Below are 22,322 nucleotides of genomic sequence, written 5' to 3'. Positions count from 1 at the left end.
AGGCTTAGAGAGATGGGGGCACCCCCCCCCAAGGGCACCCAGCTAAGATGCAAATCGGCAGTTTTGAACCTGGGCAGGCTGATTCCAGAGCCTAAACTCCAAAATACACTTTCCTCATCCCAGAAAAGTGGGCATGCACACAAAACCGTGCAGGTGATTTCTTGGGGGTTCACACCCTCTGCCCCCTCTGAAGCCCACTGGCAAAGAATCACTAGTCTAGGGTAGGATTTAACTTTGGCACTGTGAACATTTGGGGCCAGATCATTTTTTGTGGGGGCCGTCCTGTGCACTGAGGGGTATGAAGCAACAACCCTGGTCCCCACCCACTTGGTGCCAGGAGTGCCCCTGGTCGTGAAAGCCACAGATGTCCCCAGACACGGCCCCGGGTCCCCTGACAGGACAAAATCCCTGGTCTACAGAGAGGAAAAGCAGACAAAAATAACCAGTGAGGCAGAAACAAAGGAAAATGGGAACATCACTCAGCGAGGATGCAGAGTGCACACGCATTTCCTGGCACCTAATAACAAAACTAGCTGTCCTCTAGAAAGCTCTTGACAAGGGGAGGGAAACTAAGTAAAGAATGTTCCACGTGTATTTAACCTCAAAATGCCTGTAAGAGGCATGTACTTCTAGAACCCCTATTAGTAGAAGAAAAGGGCTGGTGGAGAGTGGAAGCGATCTCCCCGAGCTTACACAGCCAGCGAGAGGTGGACGAGCTGGTCCTCGACCCCAGATTTCTCCCACCTCCAGCACAGTAGGCAGAGGCCCTCCGTGTGAAATCAGACTAACCGCTGCTGCTCCCTTTGAGCTCTCACTTCGCGCTGGGGGCCCTGCGACTTTAATCCTCCCGGAAGCCTCCCACCCCAGGCAGTGGCGGAGACGACGCCCATTTTACAGAAGGGGAAACTGAGGCTCCGAGAAGCCAAGAGGCTGGCTAAGGTCACCCATGTAGAGAGTGGCGGCGCCGAGACAGGAGCCCCGACTTGAACCCCACGAACGGGGGCCCCGATTCAAAAGGACCGTGTTTCCGGAAAGCAGCGGACACCCAGCAAGTGCTCACTATGTGCGGAGCGCTTCGCCTCCCGCTGTCCACCCGCCGGCCTGCGAACCCGCATTTCCCGGGCCTGGGGTCTGCGGGAGGGAGACCCGGGCCGGCGAGGGCCTGCCCGACGCCGTCCGGCCTCAGTTTCCCCTCCGCGCCGCCCACTCATAGTACCCCGCGGACGCGGCGACCCCGGCCCCACACCGACGTCCTCTTACGGGGCCCGGAGCCCTGGGAGCCCCAAGAGCCCCGAACCGCGGACCTCAGGCCCGCCAAGCTCAGCGCCGAGCACCCCCCACTCACCTCTCAGGCAGCCGAACCCCGACCCACCGACGGCTGCGCCTGCGTACCGCGGCCCCGCCCGGTCCCGCCCCCCCAGCTGCGACGCCTGCGCAGAAGGAGCCAGCACCCGCGGGCTTTCATGTTGCGCAGGCGCACCAATTATCTAGGCGGGCGTGGGGGGGGAAGTGACGCAATTTAGAGGCTGGGACAAGCTAGTCGTTAGGGCAACTGACCTCTGCGACCGAAAGGAGGGCGGAAATCAGAACTGACCGGAATGGAGCGGTGCATGGTGGGACAGTGGCGGACTCTTGTGGGTTGGCGGAGCCGTCATGTGGTGCAGAGTCGACCACGTGGTGCAGTTGTGTTTAGGTATCTGGCGACCAGAGAATTACAGGCGTTCTTTGAACATATTTGTTCATTTATTCACCCACCTATCCACCTACAAGTGCGTTCTTTCATTTATTCAATCCATAAGAGTAAAGTAATAGAGATATTTGTTTACAGCAGATGTCTAATAGTCGAAAATATTTATTGCACACCAACTCTAATGGCCAACAAAATGTTTGCTCTCATTACCTTGTATTGGGGTAGACGGACTATAAACTAGTATACTAGTACATAAATGAACAAATTTTACTTAATGGCAAGCGCTATGAAGAAAAAGTGGGGTGCTGTGATTGTGATGGGCGGGGGTAAGTTGGCTGGGATGATTAGGGAAGGCCTCTCTTTCACACGTGGATTTGGAGAACGGAAGGAAAGCACTCCAAGTACAGGAAACAGCGAAAATGAAGATTAACAGAACTAAACTTGATGTCCTCAAGAGAGAAAAAACCGAGGGTGGGTAACGCGAAATTCCCTAGTAAATTAGCGTTAAAGTTGCCAGAAGCGTTCTCCTAACTCATTTTTATCCTACTTAAAACGCATGCACACTTAACACCCTGGGTTATTTTCATTTTTTTTCAGGAATAAATGAGGTGCGTTTGGGGGCCGGTTTAATTCTCGCAACTTTTTCTTTCTGGGTGTTTTAGACGGTTCAAGGTTTTGTGTTAACCGAGAACCCTAGATATAGGTCAGGTAACTGCACTGTTCCAAAACACCTGTTGTTTGAAGTCGTGGATCCGTTCACTGAAGCTTTCTCAATGATACTTGCTTACATTTCTGTTTTTTAAATGAATGTGTGTTTAATTTAATTGACCAACTGGATTCAGCTAACATATGTGGCGCACCATCTCTGTTCATTAGACGCTAGAAGCTGGCCAGGATGCTGGGAATGGGATAAGAGCCTGAGATATGGGAAGGGACCACGGAGGACCTTAAGTGAGGGAGAAAACTTGTAAAACTAGCCAAATACCCAACAAAGGTAGAAAGGAGGCAAGTACAAATTAATACAGGAGCTAGAAGCCCAAGCGAACTACTGGCAGAGAGAACCTAGCGAAGGCTCCGAGGTGCCAGCTGTGTGGGTTTCCATGGAAACGCCTCTCCCCCGCCTCCCCGAAGGCTCTGCCCTCTCACCACTGAGAGCCAATGACGGGCGGGGGTGGTTCCAGCGCATGCTCAGGAGGAGTCAGCGCTCGGATGCACAGCCTCGGGTTGTGAGCGGAGCTGGGGTGCGCGTGCGCCCTCCCGTCCGGCGCACGCGTCTCCCAGCATTCAGTTGGTGCGCGGGCGGCGGGCACCTCAGTCCAGTAGGCTTCGGTGGTTGAGTGGACGGAGGCTGACGGCTGTTACGCCGACGCAGGCCAGGTGGAGGGAGAGGTCGCCGGTGCACACCCGCCAGCCATGAAGCCCCCCGCAGGTACCGGCCGCCCATTGGTGTTGGCCCCGCTCGCCGGACCCAGGAGCCGCGCGCACCGTCCCTCGGGGTGGCCCCTGGGGCCTAAAAGCGGAGCCCAGTGACTCTCGAGTGACCCGGGCCCAGGCAGGGGAGGGGGGTCAGCGAGCCCGGAACCGCGAACCCTCGGTTGCCGAATGAATGAACAACTTTTCCAGCGCTTCACTCATTCGGCAAACTCCGTGTCGCTTTTGATGAGGATGGGTCTGGCCCTTGGGTGGACTCTGAGGGAGTTCTAGACGCAGTTCCAGAGCCAGAGACGGACGTTCAACAGGCAAAAATTAAGCGAGGGCTTTAGACAGTCGTCGGTGCCGGGGCTGGTGGTGCTTCTTTAGGGAGGGCGGTCCTGGAGGACTTCTCGGTGGAGGTGGCATTTCACTCAGCCTGGACCCCGTGGGGAGAAGCAGCTGTCCTGCGGGAGGAGCGTCCCAGGTGGTGGGACTCGCGAAGGCAAAGGCGGGGAGGCAAGCGCACCAGCAGGGCGTTTGGGGAGCAACAGGTCATTTTAGCTGGAACACAGCTGGGAGTCCCTTTTATGGGAAGCACAAAGGGGCGCTATGGAAGGGTTGGTTTTCATTTAGGGGAGCGATGCCACCCGCATACTCTATTTTAGAAAATCGCCCAAGATGTTGAGTGGTGCCTCCTGGAATTTTCTCTTGCCCACCTATCCTCCCTTTGTTCTTTCTGCAGCCCATTGTGATGATGATGATAATTGTATTCATGCTGATAATCATAATTATGGTTATTCAGGCCTCAGGGAGGCAGGAATGTTGTCTGCCTTGTTTGCTGCGGGATTGTTAGCTCAGAGACCTGGGACGTAGGTGACAATCAGTAAATATTTATGAAAAGAATGGGCCTGCTCAAGTTTTCAAATCCTAGTTCCTCCAAAAGGTTTTCCCGACAATTCCACCCGACTCGGACGTCCCGCCTTTCCTGAGCTCCTGGAGCCCTTCTTTCCCACCAGATTTAATGCAGACTCACAGTCCCTCTTGTGCAGTTCTTGAAATCCAGAATGTTCTGCAAAGATATTCTCTAATTTGAAGCAGTCATTTGGCCAGAAAAATCGAACCTCTATTGAGGTGAAGAGGCTCCCCCCGCCACTTAGTGTGTATCAGTGGAAGTAAGCTGCCCGGCTTTGAACCCCACCTTTGTCGCTTGCTGGCTGTGGCATCATGGCAAACTCAGGATTCCCGTCTGTAAAGTGGAGCTACGTAGGGTGCAGAGTACAGAACTGCCTGAGAGTTCAGTGAGGTCAAAACACCCTGGAACACACAAGAAGGTTTTCAAGTGACAGCTGTTGTTTTTCTTTTGATTTATTTATTTATTTATTTATTTTTGGCTGCGTTGGGTCTTCGTTGCTGCGCGTAGGCTTTCTCTATTTGTGGCAAGCGGGGGCTACTCTTTGTTGCGGTGCGCAGGCTTCTCATTGTGGTGGCTTCTCTTGTTGCGGAGCACAGGCTCTAGGCGCGCGGGCTTCAGTAGTTGTGGCACACGGGCTTAGTTGCTCCTCAGCATGTGGGGTCTTCCTGGCCCAGGACTCAAACCTGTGTCCCCTGCATTGGCAGGTGGATTCTTAACCACTGCGCCACCAGGGAAGCCCGACAGCTGTTGTTATAGGACCACAGTCTTGTATCCAAAAACTCCTGGGGCTAGGGACGTCACAGTAATCAGGATTTCCCCCTCTTTTAGAGAAGTAATACAATACAGATGTTCCAGGTTCCATTCAGGGAGGTTGGGGGTACCACCCTGCAGTGCAGTTATTCTTTCAGTGAAACGCAGGTCTATGCCGGATGTCCCGCTCAGCACCGCTGACTTCGGGGGCGGGGCCTCTCCTGGGGGCGGTCCTGGCTGCTGTGGGGTATTGAGCAGCACGCCTGACCCCGCTGAGGCAGGAGCATCACTCCCTAGTGGTGACAACCACAGACGTCCCCAGACATCCCCCAGTGTCCCCTGGGGGCAGGATCACCTTGTGCTCTAGAGGACCAATCACCCTGTGCGTCCCCAGAAAGCCCTGGGGCCTTGCCATCTGTTCTGGGAAACTGTGGGCTCTCCCCAGCCTGTTACTCTGACCCTGATTCCGAGCCTGAAGCAGACACGCCGGGTGTGGGGTTCTGTTTTCTGGGTCCAGCCTGTGCAGGAGACGCCCTGGACGTGGCGGCACCGTGCTCGGCCGTGAACTACCTCCGGTGGGATCTGAGTGCCCAGCAAATCGGGGAGCTCACCACCGAGCTCATCGAGGAGACCAAGCGCGTGTACGACCGCGTGGGCTCCCAGGAGCTCCAAGATGTGTCCTATGAGAACACACTCAAGGCGCTGGCCGACGTGGAGGTGTCCTACACAGGTGAGCCCTGCCCAGACTGGGCGACACCACCTCCTCCCCAGGGGCCCGGTGGAGAAAGGCAGCCCGGGCTGGCCAGCTTGCTCTGTCCCCGAGGGCCCAGAACGGCAGCGTCAGGCAGTGTCTGCCAGTTCTCCTCTTGGGGAGCCGGCTCACGTGCCAGCCTTGAAACTGGAGCCCCTTCTCACCCCTGCCCGTGTGCCTGCCCGGGGATCTGTTTGTTTTCTCTGAGCCGCTGAACTTGGTCCCCTTTGCTTTTCTCCTCCCATGGCGCCCTGGGTCCCCTGATACCCTGAGGCGTCCTCATCGCCACCCCATGGGTCCTTCCCTCTTCTCCTCCACAGTCTGTCTGCTGCCTTTGTATGTCAGATACACAGCTCGCCTCCCAGAGCCCCCTCTGCAGAGGTTGATGAGGCAGAGAACTCTGAGCCGAGGAGACCCCCTGTGCCCGAATCTCTAGAGCAGCTGTTTTTCTGCGAACCGTCTAGAATCCCTGAATTCCAGCTGCGGGATTCCCACATGTCCCTGACGCCTCGCCGTGCAGGGTCTGCTTGCCCCTGGCCTGCAGGCTTAGACTCCAGAGGGTCCGCCCTGGGGGGACCCAGTGTGCCTTGGGCCCAAGGGTAAGGGCTGCGGCTCAGGCAGCGGATGGAGAGCCCGCAGGCCGGCTCTGTCCCCCAGTCCCCTGCTCTGGCGGGACACGGGTGACGGGCTCAGTCTCCCCTCTCATTTGTGGCAGGAGGCTCTGGAGGGTGGATGATGCAAATTCCCACCTCGGGAGGGACCCTGCCAGACATGATTTGGTCTCTCCTACTCCACTTCTGTGGCCTTTTCTTTCCATCTCCCTTCAGTAACCTGAGTAATTTTAAAGAAAACTAGAATTGGACCATGGCACTCCCCTCGACCAACTCCGGTGCCTTCCCACTGCCCTGGGGGTCAAGGTGGGAGCCCTCGACGTGGCCTCTGGGGCCCAGCCACGCGCCGCCTTGCCCCTCATCCTGCGCCCCGTCTGGGGGCTTCGTGCCAGCCGGGGAGCCCCTCCCCTCTGCTTGGCCGGGCGTCGGGTTCTTTGAGCACAGATTGAGCTCCGCCCAGCGCCCCTTCCTGTGCCCCGTCTCCCCACACCAGCCACCTGGACTAATCCCACACTCTGGTATTTCGTTGTCATACTCGGTGCAGTCACAGCCTGCAAATCCCAAACGGACAGAAAAGGCTGTTTCTGTCCTTTTCACAGCTTGCTCTCGGGCCACCGGCATGAGACCCGCCCAGAGCCCCACCTCGTTTGGCCTAGTCAGCTGAGCCGGTGACTGCCCTGCAGAGGTTTCCACGCTGCAGCTGACCCACCAGACCTGGGCCATCTCGGTGGCCTGGAACCGTGGAAGCCACCAAACTGATGTTAATTCAGGTCTCCCCCACGCAGAGTATATGCTTTTTTAAACACTGCTGTGTTGAGATAGAATTCACATACCACGTAATCTGCCCACTTAAAGCATAGACGTCATTGGTTTTTAGTGTATTTAGCATATCCAACCTTCACCACTCTCCAGTTCCAGAGCCTTCCATCACCCCAAAAAGAAGCCCCGACCCCATCAGCAGTCACCCCCTGACAACACTAACCCACTGTGTCTGTGGATCTGCCTGTTCTGGACGTTTCCCATCAATGGGATCACACACTGTGTGTCCTTCTGTGTCTGGCTTCTCTCACTGAGCATCGTGTTCTCAGGATCCGTCCACGTGTCAGTGAGTGTCGGGGCTTCACCCCTTTTCATGGCTGAGTGATGCCCCCATATGTGGAGGGACACGTGTCCAGTCATCTGCTGATGGCGTCTGGGTCGTGTCCACTGTTTGGTTACTACGGATCATGCTACTGTGATGGCATGTGTAGAAGTTTTGGGTGGAGGATGTTCCGTTACTCTCAGGTGTGCACCTGGGGGTGGGTCTGCGGGTCATGTGGTGACTCAGCTGAAGCGTGTGCTTTCACAGCCGCCACACGTTCTGTCTCACGAAGCGTACACGTGTGCTGTGAAGTACAAAATCTTTGGTGAGCTGCAGCGTAGCCATGGGCAGCCATGGCTCTTTTCTGGCACCGAGTCCCTTTGGCCTCTTCCGGTCTCATCCTACTCCCTGTTCCGGTCCCTCTTGACTTGGGGTGTCCTGAGCTAAGTTCCTTCCCTTTTGGAATGTGAGTCCCCGAGGACGGGGGTAACTGCGCCCATCTCTAGCCTGGAACTGGCACCCACCCGTTTCCACCCGGGGCCGTTTTCACACCTGTCCTGTCGTCTCCCTGTTTCAGTCCAGAGGAACATCCTTGACTTCCCGCAGCACGTCTCCCCATCCAAGGACATCCGGACAGCCAGCACGGAGGCGGACAAGAAGCTGTCCGAGTTCGACGTGGAGATGAGCATGAGGCAGGACGTGTACCAGAGGATCGTCTGGCTGCAGGTGAGCGCGCGGTGGGACCTCTTCGGACTGGGTCGTTCCGCTCCCCGGGCTTTACGAGGTGTCAAGCTGGAGGCAGCCCCGCAGGTGGGCAGTGGGCACCACGGGCTGTGCGCTGGGCCTGGGGAAGGTGGTGAGTTTCACGGTGGGGCCGTTGGACCACAGCAGACGACGTTAGAAACATGACAAAGACGAGTGGGAGGGAGGAGAGGAAGCATAAAATGCCTTCCCGGGTCCACACGTCACCTCACTTTCCCGACCTTGCTGGGCACACCTAGAGGGGACGTCCAGCCTCCAACGTGAGGTGAGGGACGAGTAACACGTGTGTGCACTTGCTGCCTTCCTGTGGGTGCTCCGTGTAGCCGGCCGAGCACTGCTGCCTGTGTCGGGGGGACCACAGATACTTCTCACGTGGCTGGTGGGTGGTTCTTAGAACCCGCTGATGCGTAGCCCTCGGGACCAGGGGAGGCCCCTGGGTGCTTTGTGCAGACACAAGGGCGGGGGCCTCTGAAAGCACAGGCAGTGCTGCTTTTAACAGAAGTTTTCACTGACAGAATTAATCGTAGGTTCACGTGCAGTTGTAAGAAATGATTCAGAGTGGTCCCGGCTACTTGGCCCCATTTTCCCCAATGTCACCTTTTGTGAAAGTAAAGTCAGCGTCCCAGCAGGCTCCTGACGTTGACACAACTGCCCGTGTCATCCGCTGCCCTGGGAAGGTCCCCAGCGGCTTTTGGTCTGGGGCTCTTCCCAGTCAGGCAAGCATTTGTGTACAGCTTCTGTGCGGACTTCAGTCTCCATTTCTCTGGGGTAAGTGCCCATGACTGCGGTTGCCGAGTCCTGTGATGGCTGCTTTGTTAGGAAGTTTTGCTTTCTAGGAAACTGGCCAACTCCTTTCCAGAGTGGCTGCACTGTCTTGCGCTGCCTCCAGCGATGACTCCCCTGTTCTCTGCTGCCTCGCCAGCACTGGGCACCGTCTCGATGTTTTGCTGCGAGCAGAACTTTGGTTATCTTGTTCTAGGAGAAGGTCCAGAGTGACTCGCTGAGGCCAGAGGCGTCGCGGTACCTGGAGCGGCTGATAAGCCTGGGCAGGAGGAATGGACTCCACCTGCCCGAGGAGACGCAGGAGGTGAGCGCCTGGCCTGGGCCCCGCGTGCCTGCCTCTGCCCATCTTTCTGCCGCCTCAATCCCAGGAGGGAAGGTCCACGTGGACCAGCAGTCCCACTGCACCTGCTCTGCCCTCGGTCCTCAGGGTCACAGGGCTTCCCCAGAGCACGGACGGCGTGGGCCCCTCTCTGTGTCCTGCCTCAGCCCCGCCTCAGCTGGGCCCCCCGCCCCCCGTGGCTTTGCTGGGAGGGTCTCAAGGAAGGACCGCCTCCTCCGAGCCCACTCCACCCTCAGCCCCCGCTCCCACAGAGCTTCCATCCCGACGCCAGGCCCGTGGGGCTCCCATAGCAGCAGCTCTGTGACTGTCGGATTTCTACGGTTCAGTTCGGACTCCATCTACCCGGAGTCAGAGCCCGCAGGTCAGGGCTCGGCCCACGCCGGCCACAGGTCCACGTCGTCCTCTGCGCTTGTGGCTGACAGGCTGTGTCAGGAGTTCCCACGCGCCCACCCCGAGTTCCATTCGTCGGCTAGCGCGGCCCCCAGAACACAGGCACCCAGTCCACGGACCGGACCACCGGGTTATCATAAGGAGCAGCCAGGTGGCTGGAGGAGGTGTGGAGGCATGGGGCGGGGCTGGGGCTTCCGGGACCCCTGCAGGCGCCCACCCGGCAGCTCTCTGAGCCCCGAGTTTACCGAGATTTTGTTCCATGAGCACGATTACATCGTTGGCCATGGGCCACTGATTCACGCTGCAACCCCTGTCCCTCTCCCCTCCCAGGAGGTGGGCAGGTAGTGGGGCTGTAAGATGCAACCCATCCTGTGGCTTTAGGTTTAGGAGCTGTGTGCCAGGACTGGGGGCCAAGATCCGACGCGTTTCTCCTGTAATTCACAGCGCGGATCCCGCTGGGCACGGAGGCTGGGGGTGATGGGAGGCTGACGAGCGCGTCCGCCTTCACCCCCTCCCTCCTCTCTGGGCTGAGCCCTGTGGCCACGCAGGTTCCCAGTGGGCCCAGCCCCCCGGGGCCTGTCCCTTCAGGTCCTCCCAGTTACCTGACACCCCTCTGCCCCCAACGTGGACCCCAGAGCCCTCAGCTCTTCCCACCCCTGGTCCAGCAGGACGGGGTCCCTGCAGCGCCCTGGACAGGCGGGCGATGGGCAGCCCGGCCCCTCCCGGGAGGCAGCCTCGTGGGGTGGGGAGGGGGGCGGGCACGGCGAGCCACCGATGGTCGAGCGCGTCACCTCGGTGGGGGGCGTGTGGCGCCGTGGCTGCACGCGTCTTGACCTCCAGGATCAGACCCAGCTCTGCCACCAACCAGCTGGGTCCCCGGAGGCCGGTCACTGGACCCCGTTGTCCCTGTTCACCCTCTGCAACGTGCGTGACCCGAGGACCCCCTCACAGGTGGTCGTGAGCGCTGACCGAGTCGGTTTGTGTGGAGGACAGAGAACAGTGAGGCCAGCAGATGAGGAAAGAGCTTGTCAGTCGCGGTTCTGGGCAGGGGCCCACCTCATCACCTAGGGCCTCCCGGGAGCACGAGGGTTCGGCAGCAATGAGGGGAGGGGTGGCTGGGGACTGGAGCCTGAGGTGTGCGTCCCCGGGAAGGAGCAGCTCAGGATCGGCTAGAATGATCCGGGGCTCTGGGCCTACCCAGGGTGATGAGCGCAGGGGGACGGTGGCCCCGAGTGTGGGAGCCCCGTACAGAAGGGGCTGGGGTGCATCCCTGCGCTGGCTGGTTTGCGTCAGAAAGTGACAGAAGCGGTTAATGCAGGTACCAGGCCCGACCCAGGGCTCAGCGACAGTTATCGTTACTCAAGAAAAACGCTGTCCCACTTCGGCTGGTGCTATGCCTTGTGGTGGAGGAAACCGGGACTCGGAGGACTGTGGGACTCCAGCTTCCAGGGTGGGCCGGGCGCGGGGGCCCCGAAGTCCTGCGGAGCGTCAGGCGCGTGGAGCTTCGAGGCTGGGGGAGGCGAGGGTGTGCACGCTGGGGCTGCGCAGACCGCCTTGACGCTTGAGAACCACTGGCCGGAGGGACCACGGGGACGCCCGGGGAGGAGGGCGCCCAGGAGAGGCGGCCTGCTGGCACGGGGCGGGGTCCTCAGTGCCGCCCCGCCCTCCCAGGGCGCCCTGTGCTCCTGCCCAGTCGTGGCCCATGGGGCCGTGAGGCTGCAGGGAGGCCAGTGTCTGGCACGGCGCCTGCTGCCCGCAAACGCCCGGCGTCCCTCGGGCTGCTTCTGAGCCAGGTGTGCCCGACGAGCCCCTGCTCCTGGCAGAGCCAGCGGGCACGCTCCCCCAGCGCCCCTCCTGTCCTCCGACAGGCATGGCTGTTCAGCCCGGGAGCGGGGCGGGCGCGCTGAGTCCTGGGCCGGGCAGGGGGTGCAGCCTGGGCAGGTCCTCGAGGCATCCCTCCTGCTGCTGGCCCGGCAGGGGCCCCAGGGAGCCGGTGCCTTCCTCTGCACCCCACGTTGCTCCCTCCCCCAGGCTGGTCCATTTCTCCCTGTTTCTGAAAACCAGATAGACCCTGAAGGGGCAGAAACTTAGCTCCGTTGAAACGGCTGAAGCTTAGACTGCCACCTTGGGGTAACTCCTGAGGAGGGTCCTAACAGTTAGGACCCGAGGCCCTTTCTCTCCCATCTCCCTCCTCTCATCCGCCTCTTCTGCCTTAACCCCCCTCCGTGCCCCCACCCCCCGATCTCACGGCCGTCTTCTTCCTTCAGAAAATCAAGAGCATCAAGAAGAAGCTGAGTCTCCTGTGCATTGACTTCAACAAGAACCTGAACGAGGACACCACCTTCCTGCCATTCACGCGCGAGGAGTTGGGTGCGTGCGGGCTCCGCACGGTGCCCCTGACCCCCGGGAGGGCCTTCTTCCACTGGGGTGCTCAGAGTGTTTGGGTCCCAATGTTCTGGATCCTTCCTTGGGGGTGGTTGCGGTCTGTCTACCGAGATTCTGCCCCAAAGGGAGTTGTCCCCCAAGACCCCACCCCCACCCTGCTCTCTGTGATGTCTCTTTAATCTCACAGGGTCCTCCCCAGCCTGACCCGGCGTGGGGTCTTGAAGGGCTGGGGCCTGGGCGGCTTTTGCAACTTCTGCCCTCTTCCTCGAATGCTTTATTTTGAAAACTTCACACCTGTAGGGAAGTGGCAAGAACAGCACCAGGGAGACCCCGTGTGCTCCCCGGGCCCGGCCTCCCTACATGGATGCCGTGTGTGCTGTTCCTGCGCCAGGGCCTCCGGACATGTCTCTAGGAGCAAGGGCACCTCCTGAGTCCCCGGGTGCAGGCAGCCCTTGGGAAGCAGAGCGTGGAGCGGTCCCCCAAGCCGTCCCAATGGCAGTCTTCACGTTTCTGGCCCCATCTGGCTTGAGCCAGGCCTCAGGCATTGCATTTAGTTCCTGTCTCTCCAGGCTCCTTCCCTGCTGATCGGTTCCTCAGCCTTTTACAAACTTGCTTCCGTCTTGCCCACGCTGATAGTTTTGCAAAATCTAGGCCCGGTGGGCAGCGGCCTGTCAGCTCTGCCCGGGGTTCAGATGGGGCTGAGCATCCTCACCAGTTCTGTGTAACAGGCTGTTGCATAAGATGTGACACCTCGTTCGCCTCTGGGCGGGTGGGTTTTGGGGACACCCACGGATGCACGCTGACCCAGGCAGGTTTTTCAGGTCCATCACGCCAACCTCTGCTGCCCTAACTTCTGGTCCCCAACCCCCTGTCCCGGGCAGCAAGACCCACGTGGCTCCTGGGGTTCATGGGCCAAAGGGTGATCCCAGGCCTCTGGAAACTGGCAGCTGAATCTGCTGGCACAAGCTGTCCTGCGGGGCTGCTTTCCCCCCATCTGTCCAGCCCAGGGGCCCTACTGTCATGGCCCGGCCTCCCGGGCGAGAGGGTGAACCCCAGCTCCATGGAGCAGACATTCAGAGCCCTGGTGACCTGTCTCACAGGGCTGGGGTGGCGGCTGGACACGTGTGGCCAGCCTGGTGGGGTTTGACCCCGTCTGCAGTTTCAGTTCCAGCTGAGCAGGAGCCTCGCTGGGTTATTTTCTCTGGTTGTGGAAGGATCCCTGGTGTCATTTTACAGAAACATAGATGGTGTGTTTTTTCTCTGTTTTCTCCCTGCTTCCTGTCCTCCCTCTCTCTCCCTCTCTCCCTCTCCCTCCCTCCCTCTCTTTCTCTACCTCTATCCCTCTCCCTCCCCTCCCTCCCCCCTCCTTCCCTCTCCCTCCCTTCCCCTCCCTCCCTCTCCCCCTCTCCCTCCCTCCCTCTCTCCATCCCCCTCCCTCCCCATCTCGAGAGAGAGTCATACACACACATAACACTTTGGTTTCTTTCCCTAAATCTCAGTTCTAAGGCAATTTCCTCTAGGCGTCTTCTCTGTAAAGGCGCCATTCTCCGTTCATAGTCAGTCATTTCTCCAGAGAAGCTTGAAGGTTGGTTCCTCTCATTTGTTTCCACCCACTAGTCCTGTGTAATCTCTTAGTTTGTATCTTCTTGTAAGTCAGAACTCACCCCCCCGCCCCACCCCACCCCCCAGTACTTGCTGACCAGTGTCTTTGTATGTGTGGGCTTCCAGGTCCTGGTCTTCCTGGTGGGGTGCGGTCCCCTGCTGTCATCACTTACTTAGATGCTCATTGTCCCAGTGTGGCCTCGAAGAGCCCCTCAAGTGGACGTGTCCCTGTGATTCTTCAAGCACCTGCTATTTGACACAGGGTGGGCCGGGCTCACTTTGTCCTCTCCCTGGCCCAGCCCGGCCTGGCCCTGGCGGGATAGTCAGAACAAAGGTCTGGCTGCTGGGTGTGCGCCCAGATGCTGGGAGCTATTGCTTCTAGGCCCCCTCAGCTGACGAGAGCTGTGTGCACACACGCGTGCAGACACACATCCACGAGTGCCTACCAGTGCCTTCAGCTCAGGTCGAGCAACTAGGGATTCGCCTCGTGGCACCCCTTCCATGCTTTCACCACCTTGTCCAACAGTGAGAACCGGCTCCTGGGTAAGTGTGAGGCTGAGAGAGAGTCACAGGGTCTTCCAGTCTCAGTAGGGAGGAAGAGCCGGTTCGGGGCGAGGGTGGCTCTCCCTCAGCTGTTTCTTGTTGGGTTAGGGTTAGCGTCACGGGCACACCTGTCGGGGCCTGCCGAGACGGCCCACCTGAGGGGGATCCTCTAGGGTTCCTCCACCCCTCCCTCAGCTCCCAGGCCCCAGGGCTGAGCTGGGTGGCGAGGCTGGGGCATGAGGGGCGGTGACCTTGCATCGCCCAGACTGTGAGGCACAGGTCCCTGGAGGTTTTAGTCTGAGGGCGATGTACCCGGGTCTCCATGCTAAGAGGACAGGCCAGGTTGGAGGCCAGCCATTGCAGCAGTGCTGACAGCTGGGATGGGGCGGGGGCACCGCCCAGTCAGGGCTGCCTGGCGGGTTCTGCCTTCCACTGGTGCCATCCACCCAGAAAGGACACAGAGGAGACGGCAGCCCATGCCATCCCGGGGTGGACGCCATCCCGGGCTGGAGCCTGTCCCGGGGCGGACGCCATCCCAGGGTGGACACTGTCCCAGGGTGGACGCTGTCCCAGGCTGGAGCCTGTCCTGGGGTGGACACCGTCCCAGGGTGGACGCTGTCCCGGGGTGGGCACTGTCCCGGGGTGAACGCCGTCTTCAGGTGCAGGCTGGCCTGGGTGGAGCTGAACATAGCTTTTCCTCCCCGAGGGCGTCCTGATGAGGAGAGCAGCAGCTGTCTGAGGCGGGAGAGCCCTTGACGTGGCTCCTTTGGGTGCAGAGGTGGGAAGTGGGCGTTTGGGTAGGCCGCACCGGGCACTGTGCTCCCTGCTGGCTCCCGTTCCTCACTTCCCACGCGGGAGGGACGCCCTCCCTTCCCACCTGGGTCGGGCAGCCCACGGGTCCTTTCAGAGCTCCCTGATTTGGCTTCCACAGGAGGGCTCCCTGAGGATTTCCTGAACTCGCTGGAGAAGACCGAGGATGAGAAGTTGAAGGTCACCCTCAAGTACCCGCACTACTTCCCCCTCCTGAAGAAATGCCACGTGCCCGAGACCAGGAGGAAGGTGGAGGAGGCCTTCAACTGTAGGTGCAAGCGGGTGAGGAGCCCGCCTCTGCCGGCTCAGTGCCCAGAGGGGCCCACGAGCTCGCTCCGCCCCTAGCAGGTGTCCGGGGGTCTGCCTCCGTCCCCCAGGCTCCCCGGGGCAGGGGTCTGAGCCTCTTCCTGAGCTCGTGCTTCTGCTCCCTCGCTCTCGAGCCTTAGCCTCAGGTCCTCTCCCTCTCGGGTGTTGCCGGATGCCCGAGGAGCTCGGATTCGCAGAGGTCCCCCCCATCCCCTCTCTGTGCCTAGCATGTGGCTGGGCCTTCTCGCTGTGGCCCGGGCACGGCCTTGACATTCAGACATCGGGTTCTGCAAGGACACTTGTGTTTGGTCCATACTGCGTGTGGCTGCAGTCTGTGCTTCTCCCATTTAGCATCTTCAGTAGATGGGGGCTGTGCATGAGCCCTTCATCTTCCCCGCAGACCCCACTGGTGCTCGCTCGGCCTCGCAGGGGATGCGGGGGGCACGGGGGACAGTCCTGTGTCCCCACCTTCTCGGCCTGCAGACAGGCCACGTTGGTCCTGTGGTGACTGGGGGCTCCCAGGAGAACCCCACCGCAGAACCGGAGAGGTGGCCCCAGAGAAGGTGGCATACACCTGGGGCCGGGCCTCAGCAGCCAGCCACGGGCCACCTGCAGCAACAGGTGTCTCACCGTCCAGGGGCTGGGTGTTCGGGCGCCGTGGGGATGAGCTGCTGTCTGCACAGCAGCCACGTTTGTATTGTTGAGCCTGGGGAGGCCCCTTGGTGGCTCCTGGAGAGCCTGGCCGCATTGCTTCCCGCCCTTGGCCTTAGAGCCCATCACGGTTCACGACCTTTCTGGTTCCGAAGGACCTGTTTATAAAGACCACATGGTAGGACAGCACCAAAGTGTCTAGAAATCTGGGCCAGGAGGAGGAGGGAGTGGTATTCGCTGTGCGCGCCAGCGGCCTGAGAGCCCTGCCCACCTGCAGAGACCTGGCCCGGGGCCCCACGGGGAGGGCATGGCCCATGGTCCCCAGCGCCAGCCATCTCTGGGTTCCAGGAGAACTGCGCGATCCTTGGGGAGCTGGTGAGCCTGCGGGCCCAGAAGTCCCGCCTGCTGGGGTTCAGCACGCATGCCGACTACGTGCTGGAGATGAACATGGCCAAGACCAGCCAGGTGGTGGCCACTTTCCTAGGTAACCCTGCCTCCCCCTGGGGCCCAGTGGGGAGCGGGGTCAGGCGGACCTGGACTGGACGCGGTGCTGCCTGAGCCCCCACTGTGTCAGCCTGGGGGTCACCTTCCCAGACCCTTCATTCTGCCTCGAGGGGCGCAGGGTTGGGGGCGGCTGGGGAGCCGCCCCAGGGACGTAGCCGAGCCTCTCCCCTCCGCCCGCAGATGAGCTGGCCCAGAAGCTGAAGCCCCTCGGGGAGCAGGAACGGGCCGTGATCCTGGAGCTAAAGGAGGCCGAGTGCCAGAGGCGGGGCCTGCACTTTGACGGGCGCATCAACGCCTGGGACATGCGCTACTACATGAACCAGGTGGAGGAGACGCGCTACCGCGTGGACCAGAACCTGCTCAAGGAGTACTTCCCCATGCAGGTGGTCACACGTGGGCTGCTGGGCATCTACCAGGAGCTGCTGGGGCTGACCTTCGACCTGGAGGAGGGCGCCACCGTGTGGCACGAAGATGTGACGCTCTACACGGTCCGGGACACGGCCTCGGGCAAGGTCATCGGCAAGTTCTACCTGGACCTCTACCCTCGGTGTGTGCTTGGGGGAAACGTGTCGGCCATGGGCCGGGGATCCTCTGCGGAAGCTGGGCCTCACCCCGCGTCCCTCCCCAGGGAAGGGAAGTACGGGCATGCGGCCTGCTTCGGCCTGCAGCCGGGCTGCCTGCGGCAGGACGGGAGCCGCCAGATCGCCATCGCGGCCATGGTGGCCAACTTCACCAAGCCCACGCCCGACGCACCCTCCCTGTTGCAGCACGATGAGGTGGAGACCTACTTCCACGAGTTTGGGCACGTGATGCACCAGCTCTGCTCCCAGGTGGGTGCGGGCGCTGGGCTGCGGGCAGGAGCGGGGGAGGGCCCGGGCGCGCGTGGTCCTCAGGCATGTCCTCGCCGCGGGATTCTTGAGCTGACATCACCCCGGACGTGGCGACGCCCTCGGTGTCAGCTTCCATCATCAAACCCCACTCACTGAGCACGTAAACAACGGAAATGGATGTCCTGGAGGCTCTGGAGGCTGGAAGCCACTGATCAAGGTGTCAGGGCTGGTTCCCTACATGTTAAATACATGTACTCAAGAGTTGCCTTTAAAAAAGAAAAAAAAAGGAACGTTGCCTGCAAGTCTGGTGACAGCCAGTGATGAGAACCAGAGGGAAGGCTCTGGGGCCGGGAACGCCGCGCCCAGTGAGGCCCTGGGGCTGCTGCCAGTCTCGGTGGAGGCTCAGCAAGTCCCAGTGACTTCCCCATGTGGGGCCCCCAGCTGAGCGGCCGGGCCCAGGACCCATTGCTCGCTCAGTCTTCCTGCGGTCAGCCCTCCGTCCCGAGAGCGATGCTGTCACAGGCTGCACCGGAACACGTGGGGACAGTTCACTGAGCTGTGCAGCCGTCACTACTGCCATGTTTTGGAACATTTCCATCACCCCGAAAGTGTCCCACATGCCCTTAGCTATCACTCCCTCCCCAGCCCGTGACAACCAGGAACCCACTCTCTGACTCTGTGGATCTGCCTGTTCTGGACGTTTCCCATCAGTGGAGTCGCATCCTGTGTGTCCTTCTGTGTCTGGCTTCTCTCGCTGAGCATCGTGTTCTCAGGGTCCATCCACGTGGTAGCGAGTGTCAGGGCTTCACCGCTGTGTGGCTGAGGGATGTCCCCGTGTGTGGAGGGACCTCTTATTACTAGTATGTTTACGAGCAGAAGGTTTTGACTTTGAAGTTCAGTCTATTAACTGTTTTCTTGCACGTTTTGTGTCCTATGGAAAAAATTATTCTCTAACCCGAGGTACTGAGTTTCTCCTGCCTAGTTTCTTCTGCCTTTTCTGCCTAGAAGTTTTGTAATCAAGCCTTTAATTTTGTTGTTGTCCACTATGGTGGAGTGTTGTCTGTGGTGTGAGGCTGGGGGTCACCCTCTGTCACCACGTTGTCGCCACCGATCCCCACGCAGCCACATGTGATGTGTATTTCTGTTTAAAGACACCTGGTCTGATAGCAATTGTTGATTCACTCACGGCGGGGTTGTAACCCTCGCCTGAAGGAAGCTCATCTGACACACGCACTGCCCCCGTGAGCACGTCACCGCCCTCCTGCACTTGGGACACCAGCCAACACTTCAGCTCTACGCTCGGAGCCATGTTGAGCAGAGAAATCACCCCAGAAACAAAAATGCACACATTGGAGCATTCAGCAGACCGTGAGAAGGACGCTTGTTTGCAATTGCGGCTGGAACTGGAAGTTGGGGGTCAAGTGACCCAGGAGTGAGGAGGCAGCGTCTGCCCTGCTCCCTGGGGCCTGGGAAGGACATGCCGGGGTCACTGGGCTCGTGTGGACCCACACCTGCCGGGCCTGGGTTCCAGCCGCACTGCGTCAGGCGCCGTGTATTCAGGAAAGAATTTCAGGCACGAAAGAGGAGCAAAGAGCGACTGCCAACGGCCGCCATCCGGTTGCGCCGTGTCCGCACCTTTGCCTCCTGGGTGCGGGGCTTTGGCTGGAGAGTGTTGGTTCCATGGGTGGGGAGGGGGCGCGGTGATCCACGGGGTGGCGGGCTCTCTGCACCCCTGTGTTCCGGGCAGGTCTGGGGTCCGGGGTGGGCCCTCCTGCAGCTCCACAGCCTGCCTTGCAGGCCGAGTTCGCCATGTTCAGTGGGACACACGTGGAGCGGGACTTCGTGGAGGCACCTTCGCAGATGCTGGAGAACTGGGTGTGGGAGGTGGAGCCGCTGCTCAGGATGTCCCAGCACTACCGCACGGGCAGCGCCGTCCCCCAGGAGCTGCTGGACAAACTCATCAAGTCCCGGCAGGCCAACACAGGTGCGGCCGGGCCAAGGGAAGGGAAGGGGGCTCCCAGACCGCCCGGCTGGAGAGGGCGGCCTGGACACAGAGCCAGTCCCACGTCTCCTTCCTCCTGCCCCCCAGGCCTCTTCAACCTGCGCCAGATCGTCCTGGCCAAGGTGGACCAGGCCCTGCACACGCAGACGGCCGCAGACCCAGCCGAGGAGTATGCTCGCCTCTCCCAGGAGATCCTCGGGGTCCCAGCCACGCCAGGTAGCCATGCGCGAGGCAGGCCCACCTTAGGGGTTGGGGTGGCGGCCACTGCTCGGGTCAGGAAGATCGTCTAGTGGTGTGTGAAGGGGGACTGACCAACACCCTCCGGCCGAGGCCCTCGGACCTCTGGCCTCTTCGCGCCTCGGTTCTTGGGCTGGTCCCTCCCGCTGTGGCCCGTGGAGGCCAAGGGTGGGGTGGGCGGCTCAGCAGGTGCTTTCTGGAGAGCCTGGAAGGGGCAGGAGAGGGCTTCATACCCCGGACGGAACGCGTCCACAGGTTTGCACGTGCATGTCGGTGTGGACACGGGTTCACTCCCTCGTGAGTGCTTTAATCCGCGCTCTCCCTGTGGCAGAGGGCGAGCCCTGATTCATCCCTCGGAGCCTCGGCAGCTGACCTTGTAAGAGGCTTAGAGGTGAACCCTCGTGAGCTTCAGCAGAAAGTGGGCAAAGATTTATTTGTGTCCCTCCACTGAGTTGCCTGCAAGGTCCCTGTTTTCTTGAAGTGTTGGGCCAAGTCTCCCTCTAGTGGCAGGGGTCTCAGACAGGGCTGCTTTGAGGCCCCCGCTCTCGGGAAGGGGCACTGAGGGGCCAGGGGGCCGGGCAGGAGCCTCTCCACGTGTGTCCCAGGGACCAACATGCCTGCGACCTTCGGCCACCTGGCAGGCGGCTACGACGCCCAGTACTATGGCTACCTGTGGAGTGAGGTGTACTCCGCGGACATGTTCCACACACGCTTCAAGCAGGAGGGCGTCCTGAGTGGCAAGGTGAGAGGCCGGCCTGCTGCGCAGACCAAGACCGCGGTCCTCGGCCTGGGCCTAGATGCCTGTGCCACCCGCCTGGGCCTGCCCGGCCCTGAGGACCCTGCCCTGGTCCTCCTGCTCCCCTGCCCTTTGTTCAGCCACAGCAGAGGTGGCCACACCCACACCCCCAGATCCCCTCCCTTGGATGCTGCTGGCCCCTGGAGCCAGGAGTGGGGGTACTCCACCCTCCTGCAGCCCCGCCCCCTCTCGGCAGGTGGGCATGGACTACAGAAGCTGCATCCTGAGGCCAGGCGGCTCCCAGGACGCCAGCGTCATGTTAAGGCTCTTCCTGGGTCGGGACCCCAAGCAGGACGCCTTCCTCCTGAGCAAAGGGCTGCAGGTTGAGGACTGCGAGCCGCCAGCCTGCTGACGGCACAGGGTTCTGCCCACCCCAGTGGGCCGGGTGCCTTAGCGCCCCGCCGGGGCAGGGGAGGGGCCGCGTGTCCCCCCAGCCCCTGAGTCCCCGGCGGCCGGCCTGGGCCAAAAGTCTCCACCTGGATGTGTCTAGAGAGCTTGGCGTCAAGGCTCCCACTTGTTGCACTAATACAGTCCCTTCCTGGGGAGCTTTCCTGGTTAAAACACGGTTCTTTGAAACGGAGGCATTAAAGAAAAGGCTCCAGTCCTGGTCTCTGACTGCCATCCCTTCCACCACAGGAGTGGCATGGGGGCCATCACTCTGGCGGGAGTTCTGACCTTGGTCGGGGTTCGGCCCTGGGGCCGTTGAAGGCTGCTCTCCGCTGGTGACGCGTCTGGGTCACTGGGAGACGGCTGAGCTGTGGGGTGAGTTCAGACGGGGATGGCCCCCCCACCCTCGCCGGGCTGGCTCTCCAGTGACGGGGTGTCAGTCTCCTGCCGGCCTCTCGCCCGTCACTGTTTGGCATGGGCTGTGATTGGCGGGAGCTGGTTCTGGCGGTGGGCACAGCTGCGGGGAGCCCGGCCGTGGCTGGCCCTGTCCCCGTGCCCTGTCCTGCTCACGGCCGGCCGGCTGGTTCCCTCTGGTCGCCGGCAGTTCGTGAAGTCTGGGCCACAGCAAGGGGCTGTCTTCCTGGGTCCTAGCAGTTCTTCCCAAAGGCCTTAGGAGGGTTTTTTGGTGGCAGTAGGAATTCAGAGAGGGTGCTGCACCACTGGAGCGGTAGGGTGGGCTGGACCGTCCTGTGTGTCCTTCCCTGGCCTTGGAGCTCCTCGGGAGCCCTGCCTCCGGCCCTTTGTCCCCACAAAGGACGCCAGGCAGCGGAGCGAGGGCGCGGGCAGCGCCCTGATCTTCTCCCTGGGGCCCAGGCGGGCAGGCCGTGCCACGCTCTGTCCTCCCCTCAGCCTGCCCGCCCGTTCTCACCCGCCCTGGGCCAGTCGGCTGTGGACCAGGCTGTGGTGTCTGCCCTTCTGCAGCACTGGCTCAGCTCCCTGCACCCACTTCTGTGCCTTCTGTGTTCTGGGCTGGTCGCTGGCCCAGAGCCGGTGGGTGGGTGCCCCGTGGCCAGGAGGGCTGTTCGTATGAATTACCTGGGGCTCGAAAAGGAGCACAGCCGGCCTTCCGTCCGGGCACCTCTCGATGGATATGGAAGTGGCGTGTCGGGGCCTGGGGGCTGCTCGTCTTCCCCTGCACTGAGCCCCCAGATGGTCCCCGTGCGAAATCCAGGTGTGGCGTTGGCACCCCAGCTGTGTTCTGGGCAGTCCGTTGCAGGGGCCACAGGCCTCGGGCTGATGGGCCACAGGGTTCCCAAGCGGGCAGGTCAGGACCGAGAGGGTGAGGCCTTTCCCCAGGTGCGGGGCCCAGACTGAATGCCAGCTGGAGGTCCATCTGCTCACTGCCCACCCCCCAGCCCCTGCCCTCACATCAGCCCCCAGGGCTGAGCTCAGGTGTTTGATGCCCAGGGTCCCTGGCAGCCCAGCCCATTCCCAGTCCTTCGTGGTCACTGAAGGACTTGGAAGCAGGTTGCCCCACAGAGACTGTTGTTCTCAGAGCCCTGGGCAGGGGGCAGGGAGGACAGGCACAGAGCCTTGCTGGGGTGTGGTCGCCAGGGCAGCCGGAGCAGCCTCCACACAGTAAGTAAGGGCATCTCACCAAAAGCAGTGCGTTTCTCCAGCCGCCCTGGGAGCTGAGCTCAGGTCCTGGCGCAGGAAGGGCCAGCAGTGCAGCTGTTACCTGTCACTAGGGGGTCGTGCCACCTCTTAGATCCTCTCCCTGTCCCC

At 60.9% G+C, this 22,322-nt stretch overlaps 1 protein-coding gene across 3 annotated transcripts; it reads left to right on the top strand.

The window, feature by feature from the left end:
• The first annotated feature begins 3,023 nt into the window (after positions 1–3,023).
• On the top strand, positions 3,024–20,710 carry THOP1 (thimet oligopeptidase 1). Of its 3 annotated transcripts, none has more exons than XM_082837454.1 (13): positions 3,024–3,119; positions 5,284–5,496; positions 7,787–7,935; positions 8,951–9,058; positions 11,752–11,854; positions 14,946–15,106; positions 16,130–16,265; positions 16,466–16,832; positions 16,914–17,115; positions 18,913–19,099; positions 19,205–19,333; positions 19,996–20,096; positions 20,347–20,710. In XM_082837454.1, the coding sequence occupies exons 1-13, from the start codon at positions 3,104–3,106 to the stop codon at positions 20,500–20,502; spliced, it is 2,028 nt and encodes a 675-aa protein (XP_082693580.1). In that variant the 5' UTR covers positions 3,024–3,103; the 3' UTR covers positions 20,503–20,710. The 3 variants fall into 3 exon arrangements, with proteins under 3 accessions (XP_082693580.1, XP_082693579.1, XP_082693578.1); XM_082837453.1 differs by having other exon boundaries at positions 19,960–20,096; XM_082837452.1 differs by having other exon boundaries at positions 19,960–20,710.
• Positions 20,711–22,322: the final 1,612 nt, after the last annotated feature.

This window comes from Leucopleurus acutus (assembly GCF_964270905.1).
Source record: "Leucopleurus acutus genome assembly, chromosome: 3".
Lineage (NCBI taxonomy): Eukaryota > Metazoa > Chordata > Mammalia > Artiodactyla > Delphinidae > Leucopleurus > Leucopleurus acutus.
The sequence above is the reverse complement of the archived record's forward strand: the minus strand, read 5'-3'. Positions and strand labels throughout refer to the sequence as shown.

Excerpts from the sequence above, each read along its gene's own strand:
- THOP1 (XM_082837452.1), top strand. Across the intron at positions 7,936-8,950 it reads AGAGGATCGTCTGGCTGCAG|GAGAAGGTCCAGAGTGACTC; the intron begins GTGAGCGCGCGG and ends ATCTTGTTCTAG. Across the intron at positions 11,855-14,945 it reads ATTCACGCGCGAGGAGTTGG|GAGGGCTCCCTGAGGATTTC; the intron begins GTGCGTGCGGGC and ends TGGCTTCCACAG.